The 12,170-nt window shown below is 40.6% G+C and overlaps 1 protein-coding gene across 1 annotated transcript; it reads left to right on the top strand.

Moving 5' to 3' along the window:
• The first annotated feature begins 525 nt into the window (after positions 1-525).
• Positions 526-11,693, top strand: SPINK2 (serine peptidase inhibitor Kazal type 2). Its single transcript, XM_036853767.1, has 4 exons — positions 526-603; positions 1,423-1,466; positions 10,480-10,589; positions 11,365-11,693. Exons 1-4 carry the CDS (start codon positions 546-548, stop codon positions 11,408-11,410), a joined length of 258 nt encoding a protein of 85 aa, XP_036709662.1. The 5' UTR covers positions 526-545; the 3' UTR covers positions 11,411-11,693.
• Positions 11,694-12,170: the final 477 nt, after the last annotated feature.

Here is a 12,170-nt window from a genome sequence, read left to right on the forward strand (position 1 = left end):
CTACCTCTGAAAGGCCTTTCCTGACCTCCCAAAGGAAAGTCTTCTCCTCCCCCCTCCCAACTCTCTAGCACCTAATTTTAGAAATTACTGTATTCACTTGTTTTGGAGTTCCCTCTGTTACCTCTCCCCCAACACCTACACTGGAAAGCTTCCAGACAGCAGGGACCGCCTTCAAATTCAGCCCCCAAACACTGCTTGGTACAGAGCAGATGCTGAAGAAACTGAGGCTGACTGAGAGCCCACAAGCTTATCCAGGGCTCTTACAAGGTTCTTGTTTGCTGCAGGGAGAGGTGGCCCTCTAATTGCTTACTTTCATCCTCAGCGGGGTGAGGAGATGGGGGGCCAGCCACCACCCCTCCTCTGCCTTCCCCTCCCCCTCCCCCCCACGCGTCCTTTCCTGCCCCTCCCCCCTCCTCCTACCTGCTCCGTTCTTCCTCCTCTTACCCGCCCCTCCTTCACCCCACCCCGTCGCGTGTCCGACCCGAGGGCGCTCTCCGTGTCGCGCGGGCGCTGGAGCGCAGGGACCCGACCGCCGGCCGAGGAGGATGGCGCTCGAGGCACTGCGCTTGGGGCTGTTGCTCCTGGTCTGCTGGGACTCGGCAGGTAACGCTCACCTGTGGGCCTGCTCCGCGGAGGACCGGCCGAGGAGTTACCGAGAAGGGGTCTCGCTGGCGACTGCCCCTGCCCGGGTCCGGGCGGCCTTGGCGCCCCTCCGCGCACCCGTTACTGGCGGTTCCAGGCCCGCCCCGCGGTTGTCTAGGGACACGAACTTGGGGGTGTGCGGGGCTGGCGTTGTGAAGCCAGCAACCCTCTTTAGTTTTTGCTTGGGCTTCGTTCCCAGCATCTTCTTAGTGACCCTGCTGTCTGCTCTTTCTCCCTTAAAGCAGATTTCCTGGAGCCCAAGATCAGGAGTTGGGTTTTTGTGTACCAGGGGCCCTACAGAACCTCAGCAGGAGATGTACAGGAATCAGGAATTGTGAATGCCAAGTGCGCCGGGCACTCGGGCTCATGAGAAAGGGGCCTTAGTCCAGCCAGACTTGATGTCCACTTAAAATGGAGTTAAAGCGGTAACACCTAATGTCAAATTTTGCATTTATTACCTTGAGCCACAGAGGAAAAGAACATCGTGAATTATTGAGTTTCTTCTCTAACTTTTATTCGGTAGCTCCAAAGTTTCCCAAGCAATCCTATTAGCGTGGTCAGTTACGGAACCGGTACCAAATGTCCTCTGTGTGCCTGCTAGGAGAGGTGCCAGAACACAACTGAACATACTTCTTAGGGGGGTTCAAAGAAGCTAGGCATCGGAGGGAAAGGGAGACACGTGGCCTGTATAAATCACACGCTGAATTTTTAAAAACCCTTATGAACAAGAATTGACCTTAATTAACCCCATGCTTTAAAGTGTCTGTTTCCTTCTTGCAGCCTCTTTGAACACTCAATTTGCTCACCCTTCAGAATACAGAACAGTAAGTAGGAAACCACTTGTATTGTTTCTACTGATACAGCGAAGCCCTCAACAGTTTGGGTTGGGGGCTGGTTTTCAGGTCTGACCTGCCACTTTTGAAACAGTGGACTGCTTCTTTAGAAACCAGATTCTCAGGCAGGCTTTTTGATACGGATCACAATGTAAAATTTGGTTGACAATAGCTCAGGTCTTGAAGGCCTCAGGGCTTTGTTTCCCTAATAGTTACACCTTGTAGTAGACATTTTATGTATATTATCAAATTAAATTCTGTGGAAGCAAGCGAAGGCCAACCAAATGAGAACAAGCAAAAGCTAGTTATTCAGAGCTTAATGAAGCAAGTGAATCAGGCATATCACCTGCATTTTGGCCGAGACTCAAAGGCAGAGGAGTGGGAAAGCTTTAAAGTGGGAAAAAGGGAAGGCATCAGGTGTGCCCTGATCAAGGCTGTTGGCATGGGGAGGCTGTAAGTGGGTAACTAAAGGCAGGAATCCTATGTGATTGGTTAGGAGGGCATATTGGCTTTCTCTGATTGGTCCTAAGTTGGAAGCAGGAACAAAAATTTAGGGAAACTATCAGTTATTAATCAAGTCCTGGCCAATTTGGCCAATTGTTACAGAGCTTACTGTTTGGCTTATTGGACTGTCACTAGAGATAACCATCTGACTTCTGACAAGTCTAATTTATAGCAGGTTGGCTTCTTGGGTTGGTTATTCTAAGTAATGGGTTGGTTTCCTGGGCAAGTTGCTACAGGTTATGGGTCAGAGTTCTATTTTAATATGTGGTCTGACACTGTCCCTTTGTATATGCAGTCTCTCAATTCTCACAATGACCTTGTAAGATAGATAGATATCATTATTTTACATATGGGGAGATTGACCTCCGTGGGTTAGGTAACTTTGAGTATTCAATTCAGTGTACACCTTTTCCAGGAAACCTTCCCACCTTGTTTTCTTCCTCCAAAGCAGACATAAATGCACTTTCTCTGTGCTTCCATTCAAACTACACTGCATTATCATCACCACCATGCTAGTGTAGGGGAGGAAAAAAATCTTTCCTCTACCCTTCTAAGTTCTCAGCTGGGGCCCCTATAACAAAGGACAGGTTAACAAGAGAAAAATAAACAAACGTTTATTAACAAGTGCATTGTGCATACACATGGGAGCACCCAAGAGATGAGTAACTCAAAGAGGTGGCTTAGAAATCTGCCTTATATAGCATCTTTACCAGAGAGCAATAAGTTTGTAGATAAATGACAGGGCAAAGGAAAATGGTTTTAGGCTTCCAAGGGTGGCAAACAGTGGGAAGATAAATAGTGGGAGGGAACTAATGGAGTAAGGTTTGTTTGCAGATTCCTCAGGTGCCATTTCTGGGCTGATAAGAGGCCAGAGTCATGTCCACTAAAGGAGAATTTATATCCTGCCTTTAGGCAGAAAAGGGGAAGAGAGAGAGAGTTGCATATTAACTGCCTTTAGCTCAAAATAATTTTTATGTCATAGGGCCATATTTTGGGGGTGACATATTCTGATTTTCTTCAACACTAAATGTTTAGATACCACTTACTATGTGCCAAGCACTGTTCTAAATTCTTTATATAGAATAAGTCATTTAATTTTTTTTTTTTTTTTTTTTGGCCACGCAGCAAGGCTTGTGGGATCTTAGTTCCCCAACCAGGGATTGAACCCAGTCCCTTGGCAGTGAAAGTGTGGAGTCCTAACCACTGGACCGCCAGGGAATTCCCTCATTTAACTTTTTATAGCACTATGAAGTAGGTACCATTATTATCTCCTTGGTCAAGGTCACATGGAAATGGTGCAACTATGGGTCCAACCCAGGCATTCTGACTCCAGATTGGTGCTCTTCACTAGCCCATCAGAGCACTGAATTGTAATTGCCTGTCTTCCCCTAGTAGGCAGTATACTCCTGTGGTCATGGATGATGTCTTATTTGTTATTTGATACCCAGTCTTCAGCACTTAATGGGTGCCCAATATTACTTTTGATCAGATGACTCGTTTTCTTGGGTTTGATTTTCTTTCAGAAAATGGGGGATAATAACAGTAAAAACTCAATCAGGCATCCTCCACTTCAGCAGACTCACATACGACCCTCTCCTTGCTCTCTGAACGACTCCCACAGCAGATCGATTACTCACTGGTTATAGACAGGTTACCTTCTTGCTTAACTACTCTCCTGTATGCCAGTAAAGCTTATTTTCCATCAGTGGTGTTATGTGCTGACCAAGACTCAGGTGTGTGTGTTCACAAGCCTGTTATGCCAGTTGCCAGTCCTATTTTAATTTAAAATGTAAAGACAGCATAAACATGAGTGTAAAGAAATAAAGCTGTTTATATGAGAAATGTGTCAAATGCTTTTGAAAGACTTGCTGAAAGACAAAATGCTAAAAACAAATTAAATTAGGTGTAGGTAAAACAACTGAAAATAATTGGGGAATTATTTTTTTAAATTGTATATTACCTTGCTGTGCCAGTGTCTATAAAGTCTCACCATATTTAAAAAGGGGCAGTTTTATCCCCCAGCTGACATTTAGACTGTCATTTTGATTGTCATGACCAGGGAGTTGTCACTGGCATCTAGTGGATAGAGAACAGAGATGCTACTAAACTTCCTACGGTGCACAGCCTCACACAGCAAAGAATTATCTGGTCCAAAATATGAATGGGATTGAGAAATTCCATTTTAAATAAATCAAAACAAGAAATCATAGGTGATTTATTGTGGGTATGATTTTTGCAGTGTTAGTACACAAAACTCTAGTTGAAACATTCATAGGAAAAGTCTTATGTCTTGTGTCAGGTAGGATTAGATTCAGCTGCAAGAAACAACGACTCAAAATAACAGCTCACAGAGCTGCCATCTTAGGATGTGGCCTTTGGCCTCCCGGTCTGTAAGATAAAAAGTAGAGCTCCATGCACCCAGGAGCAGGATGGAGGAATGGACAAAGGAGAATAAAAATTGGGAGAAGCAGAGGACAGGTACCAACTTTCTTTTAAAGGAGGTTCCCAGAAGCTACTACACAATAATTCCACTCGTATCCCATCAGCCTGATTTTGATCATGTGGTCATAACTAGCTGCAAGGGAGGTTATCTTAGTGTAGGTAGCATTACAGCTGGCCATGTGCCCTGTCATTGCCTTACATCAAAAGAGTGACAATTTTATTTTCATTTATATGTTTTAAGATAAAATATTTAGGGTATGTTATATTTTGTGTTACGGTTTACATGCTTTAATTGACTTTTTCAGTTAAATGACCAAGAACAACTTGTCCCAATCTCATTGGATAAGAGGGCATCTACTCTCCTGTGGAAGCCCTGGAAGGCATCATCTTAGTGAGCCTGGAGCTGCAAGAAACACATTAGGCTCCGAAATGGAGATAGAGGGCTGAATGGAGGATGGAAAGGGTCAAAAAATTTCTTTACTTCAGAGTTTGGCCCAAGGCCAGCCCTGCTTAGCACTTTATAAATCCAGATAATGTCAGTAGAAATGTGTAATTCATTTATTAAGAGTGCTAAACAGAGAAGCAAGAAAAACTACGATCCTGCAGCCTGTGGACCAAAAACCACAGTTACAGAAAGATAGAGAAGATGAAAAGGCAGAGGGCTATGCACCAGATGAAGGAACAAGAAAAAACCCCAGAAAAACAACTAAATGAAGTGGAGATAGGCAACCTTCCAGAAAAAGAATTCAGAATAATGATAGTGAAGATGATCCAGGACCTCGGAATAAGAATGGAGGCAAAGATTGAGATGATGCAAGAAATGATTAACAAAGACCTAGAAGAATTAAAGAACAAACAAACAGAGATCACCAATACAATAACTGAAATGAAAACTACACTAGAAGGAATCAATAGCAGAATAACTGAGGCAGAAGAACGGATAAGTGACCTGGAAGACAGAATGGTGGAATTCACTGCTGCAGAACAGACTAAAGAAAAAAGAATGAAAAGAAATGAAGACAGCCTAAGAGACCTCTGGGACAACATTAAACGCAACAACATTCGCATTATAGGGGTCCCAGAAGGAGAAGAGAGAGAGAAAGGCCCAGAGAAAATATTTGAAGAGATTATAGTCGAAAACTTCCCTAACATGGGAAAGGAAATAGCCACCCAAGTCCAGGAAGCGCAGAGAGTCCCATACAGAATAAACCCAAGGAGAAACACGCCGAGACACATAGTAATCAAAGTGGCAAAAATTAAAGACAAAGAAAAATTATTGAAAGCAGCAAGGGAAAAACGACAAATAACATACAAGGGAACTCCCATAAGGTTAACAGCTGATTTCTCAGCAGAAACTCTGCAAGCCAGAAGGGAGTGGCATGATATACTTAAAGTGATGAAAGGGAAGAACCTACAACCAAGATTACTCTACCCGGCAAGGATCTCATTTAGATTTGATGGAGAAATCAAAAGCTTTGCAGACAAGCAAAAGCTAAGAGAATTCAGCACCACCAAACGAGCTCTACAACAAATGCTAAAGGAACTTCTCTAAGTGGGAAACACAAGAGAAGAAAAGGACCTACAAAGACAAACCCAAAACAATTAAGAAAATGGTCATAGGAACATACATATCGGTAATTACCTTAAACGTGAATGGATTAAATGCCCCAACCAAAAGACATAGACTGGCTGAATGGATACAAAAACAAGACCCATATATATGCTGTCTACAAGAGACCCACTTTAGACCTAGGGACACATACAGACTGAAAGTGAGGGGATGGAAAAAGATATTCCATGCAAATGGAAATCAAAAGAAAGCTGGAGTAGCTATACTCATATCAGATAAAATAGACTTTAAAATAAAGAATGTTACAAGAGACAAGGAAGGACACTACATAATGATCCAGGGATCAATCCAAGAAGAAGATATAACAATTATAAATATATATGCACCCAACATAGGAGCACCTCAATACATAAGGCAACTGCTAACAGCTATAAAAGAGGAAATTGACAGTAACACAATAATAGTGGGGGACTTAACACCTCACTTACACCAATGGACAGATCATCCAAAATGAAAATAAATAAGGAAACAGAAGCTTTAAATGACACAATAGACCAGATAGATTTAATTGATATATATAGGACATTCCATCCAAAAACAGCAGATTACACGTTCGTCTCAAGTGCGCACAGAACATTCTCCAGGATAGATCACATCTTGGGTCACAAATCAAGCCTCAGTAAATTTAAGAAAATTGAAATCATATCAAGCATCTTTTCTGACCACAACGCTATGAGATTAGAAATGAATTACAGGGAAAAAAACGTAAAAAGGACAAACACATGGAGGCTAAACAATACGTTACTAAATAACCAAGAGATCACTGAAGAAATCAAAGAGGAAATCAAAAAATACCTAGAGACAAATGACAATGAAAACACGACGACCCAAAACCTATGGGATGCAGCAAAAGCGGTTCTAAGAGGGAAGTTTATAGCTATACAAGCCTACCTAAAGAAACAAGAAAAATCTCAAGTAAACAATCTAACCTTACACCTAAAGAAACTAGAGAAAGAAGAACAAACAAAACCCAAAGTTAGCAGAAGGAAAGAAATCATAAAGATCAGAGCAGAAATAAATGAAATAGAAACAAAGAAAACAATAGCAAAGATCAATAAAACTAAAAGTTGGTTCTTTGAGAAGATAAACAAAATTGATAAGCCATTAGCCAGACTCATCAAGAAAAAGAGGGAGAGGACTCAAATCAATAAAATCAGAAATGAAAAAGGAGAAGTTACAACAGACACCACAGAAATACAAAGCATCCTAAGAGACTACTACAAGCAACTTTATGCCAATAAAATGGACAACCTGGAAGAAATGGACAAATTCTTAGAAAGGTATAACCTTCCCAGACTGAATCAGGAAGAAACAGAAAATATGAACAGACCAATCACAAGTAATGAAATTGAAACTGTGATTAAAAATCTTCCAACAAACAAAAGTCCAGGACCAGATGGCTTCACAGGTGAATTCTATCAAACATTTAGAGAAGAGCTAACACCCATCCTTCTCAAACTCTTCCAAAAAATTGCAGAGGAAGGAACACTCCCAAACTCATTCTATGAGGCCACCATCACCCTGATACCAAAACCAGACAAAGACACTACAAAAAAGAAAATTACAGACCAATATCACTGATGAATATAGATGCAAAAATCCTCAACAAAATACTAGCAAACAGAATCCAGCAACACATTAAAAGGATCATACACCACGATCAAGTGGGATTTATCCCAGGGATGCAAGGATTCTTCAATATACGCAAATCAATCAATGTGATACACCATATTAACAAATTGAAGAATAAAAACCATATGATCATCTCAATAGATGCAGAAAAAGCTTTTGACAAAATTCAACACCCATTTCTGATAAAAACTCTCCAGAAAGTGGGCATAGAGGGAACCTACCTCAACATAATAAAGGCCATATATGACAAACCCACAGCAAACATCATTCTCAATGGTGAAAAACTGAAAGCATTTCCTCTAAGATCAGGAACGAGACAAGGATGTCCACTCTCACCACTATTATTCAACATAGTTCTGGAAGTCCTAGCCACGGCAATCAGAGAAGAAAAAGAAATAAAAGGAATACAAATTGGAAAAGAAGAAGTAAAACTGTCACTGTTTGCGGATGACATGATACTATACATAGAGAATCCTAAAACTGCCACCAGAAAACTGCTAGAGCTGATTAATGAATATGGTAAAGTTGCAGGATACAAAATTAATGCACAGAAATCTCTTGCATTCCTATACACTAATGATGAAAAATCTGAAAGAGAAATTATGGAAACACTCCCATTTACCATTGCAACAAAAAGAATAAAATACCTAGGAATAAACCTACCTAGGGAGACGAAAGACCTGTATGCAGAAAACTATAAGACACTGATGAAAGAAATTAAAGATGATACCAACAGATGGAGAGATATACCATGTTCTTGGATTGGAAGAATCAACATTGTGAAAATGAGTATACTACCCAAAGCAATCTACAGATTCAATGCAATCCCTATCAAATTACCAATGGCATTTTTTACGGAGCTAGAACAAATCATCTTAAAATTTGTATGGAGACACAAAAGACCCCGAATAGCCAAAGCAGTCTTGAGGGAAAAAAATGGAGCTGGAGGAATCAGACTCCCAGACTTCAGACTATACTACAAAGCTACAGTAATCAAGACAGTATGGTACTGGCACAAAAACAGAAACATAGATCAATGGAACAAGATAGAAAGCCCAGAGATTAACCCACGCACCTATGGTCAACTAATCTATGACAAAGGAGGCAAAGATATACAATGGAGAAAAGACAGTCTCTTCAATAAGTGGTGCTGGGAAAACTGGACAGCTACATGTAAAAGAATGAAATTAGAATACTCCCTAACACCATACACAAAAATAAACTCAAAATGGATTAGAGACCTAAATATAAGACTGGACACTATAAAACTCTTAGAGGAAAACATAGGAAGAACACTCTTTGACATAAATCACAGCAAGATCTTTTTTGATCCACCTCCTAGAGTAATGGAAATAAAAACAAAAATAAACAAATGGGACCTAATGAAACTTCAAAGCTTTTGCACAGCAAAGGAAACCATAAACAAGACGAAAAGACAACCCTCAGAATGGGAGAAAATATTTGCAAATGAATCAACGGACAAAGGATTAATCTCCAAAATATATAAACAGCTCATTCAGCTCAATATCAAAGAAACAAACACCCCAATCCAAAAATGGGCAGAAGACCTAAATAGACATTTCTCCAAAGAAGACATACAGATGGCCACGAAGCACATGAAAAGATGCTCAACATCACTAATTATTAGAGAAATGCAAATCAAAACTACAATGAGGTATCACCTCACTCCTGTTAGAATGGGCATCATCAGAAAATCTACAAACAACAAATGCTGGAGAGGGTGTGGAGAAAAGGGAACCCTCTTGCACTGTTGGTGGGAATGTAAATTGATACAGCCACTATGGAGAGCAGTATGGAGGTTCCTTAAAAAACTAAAAATAGAATTACCATATGACCCAGCAATCCCACTACTGGGCATATACCCAGAGAAAACCGTAATTCAAAAAGACACATGCACCCGAATGTTCATTGCAGCACTATTTACAATAGCCAGGTCATGGAAGCAACCTAAATGCCCATCAACAGACGAATGGATAAAGAAGTTGTGGTACATATATACAATGGAATATTACTCAGCCATAAAAAGGAACGAAATTGAGTCATTTGTTGAGACATGGATGGATCTAGAGACTGTCATACAGAGTGAAGTAAGTCAGAAAGAGAAAAACAAATATCGTATATTAATGCATGTATGCGGAACCTAGAAAAATGGTACAGATGAGCCAGTTTGCAGGGCAGAAGTTGAGACACAAATGTAGAGAATGGTCATATGGACACCAAGGGGGGAAAACTGCGGTGAGGTGGGGATGGTGGTGTGCTGGATTGGGCAATTGGGATTGACATGTATACACTGATGTGTATGAAACTGATGCCTAATAAGAACCTACTGCTTTCTTTAATGCTGTTGCTTCAATGCCAGTATCTTAAAAGTCCAGACAGGATTCCTGAGTGTGTCTGGGCATTATGCCCAGGGATTAGGTGGAATGTAACAGGACATTCTCATGGAGGTGGTAGTGAAGAGCAAATTATGAAGCTGGAGGATAGTAAAGTAGGTTTGGTGACATGTCTTGGACTTTCATTTAAAAATCAGCCAGACAGAACCTTCCTCTGAGGTCCTTTTCTTACATAGCAGGTATTGACCCATTGCTTCAACACTGCATCTGATTTTTGCATTAGAAAAACTTTTTTGTGTGTGTGTGTGGAAAATAGAAATCTTTCTGTAGGCTGTTTCTAGGAAATCTAGGGAAGCTTGGGACTTTGTCCTCCCCTCAGCTATTTTGTGATGAGAACGTCTCAAGTTATTCTCCAATTTCTGTCTTCCTTTCTCTTTTCTAGCCAAACTGCAATCAGTATAAATTACCAGGATGTCCCAGGGACTTTAGCCCTGTGTGTGGAAGTGACATGTCCACGTATCCCAATGAGTGTACTCTGTGCATGAAAATCAGGTAACAATTTTACAGTATAAACTAGCCAAGTTTTCTTTAGTTCCTATCTTGCATTTTGATAACTTAGGAAGTTGTGAGTCTTGGACATAAGAATCAAATGAGACATAAGTAGTTCTATTTTAAGACTGACATTTAAAAAGACACAGACTCCTTCAGTACATTTTCTAGGTCAAGGTTAGAGAATGAGGTGAGTGATTAATCAATTATAGACCAAATAATGAAGTGATGGTACTATCCAGGGATGGGTAGTTTCCCAAAATTAAGAATATATTTAGTAGTTAAACTCTGTGGAGTCGTAAATGTTCTATTAAATTCAGAGGGCATGTACAGGTGACCTACACAGCCTGCACTACTGGTCAGAAAACAGATCTTAATAACTCTACCTGTTAGAATGCTCAGTAATAAGTGTATTGATATTATACCTGATGCCCTTCATGTAACATACCTGACCAGATCAGGTGATCATGACTCCCCCTCCAGGTATGCTGCTTTGTATTTCAGGGGTCCATTCTCTGAACTCAGTCTTCAGGAAATTACTAGGGCTTCTCAGAGTGATTCTTTGGGGATAGTTCCTTGTGCCATTGGGTTAGGAAAAAAATGGCAGAGTTGGGCTTTTGCCCTCATAATTTCCTAGATTTAGCTTTAAAAATGACTAATTAAGTGTCACCCTGGAAAGAATCTAATGTATAATGACGTGGGTCTTTTTAATACAAAGAGGGGGACAGTTTCAATATGGTAGGTAATAAATGTGTTTTTATGGTTGTTCATTTTGCAGGGAAGATGGTCATGATATTAAAATAATCCAAAGTGGACCATGCTGATGGAACAGTTCACAGAAGAGAAATTGGAGAAACCACCTTTAACAGCACACTAAATGAATTTCATCTTCCCTTTTTCTCTTTTCCTATGTTACTCTGTGTGAAATGTTAACCCACATTTTCTGAGATGAGGTATGGAAGAGAGCCATAGACTGTGACTAATAATTAAAACAAACAAACAAAGATACTTGTTTCTTGGCTTTTGCGCCTTGAGTTAAGCTTATTGCCCAGATGACTTATGTGCTGCTTTATTTAGTTGGAATAAAATCAGCATCGTATTCAATTACCACTGTTCCCTGTTGAATATCCATTCTCACTGAGCAGCCTCATGTGGCTCTTTTCCTCTGAGGCAAAAGTGAATTTCACTAAGGGAGAAGTGGAGTCATTTTTTTAGAGGGCAAGGTTTATTCTCCTTCCCCATTTCCCTAAATCTTGGATATGTAATGTATGTGTAACTGGTACAGTGTTCTGCACAAAGCAGATAATGTGAAATGAGACACTGGAGCTGACTTTAGCCTGAGCTGGTAGAGTCCAAGAATCATGCAGGTAAAAATACTTATAAGATTCCATAACTCCTTTCAAAACAGTGTTCCTTCAGGGTTAATGCAGGAATTTGCCTTTTCCCTTTTTTTAGAACACTGATTCTCAACCCTGGGTGATTTTCCCCCAGGGGACATTTGCGACTATGTCTGGAAGCATTTTTGGTGTCACAACTTGAAGGGTGGGTGCTCCTGACATATAGCGGGGTAGAAGCCAGGGATGC

Source organism: Balaenoptera musculus, chromosome 5 (assembly GCF_009873245.2).
Source record: "Balaenoptera musculus isolate JJ_BM4_2016_0621 chromosome 5, mBalMus1.pri.v3, whole genome shotgun sequence".
Taxonomy (NCBI): Eukaryota; Metazoa; Chordata; class Mammalia; order Artiodactyla; family Balaenopteridae; genus Balaenoptera; species Balaenoptera musculus.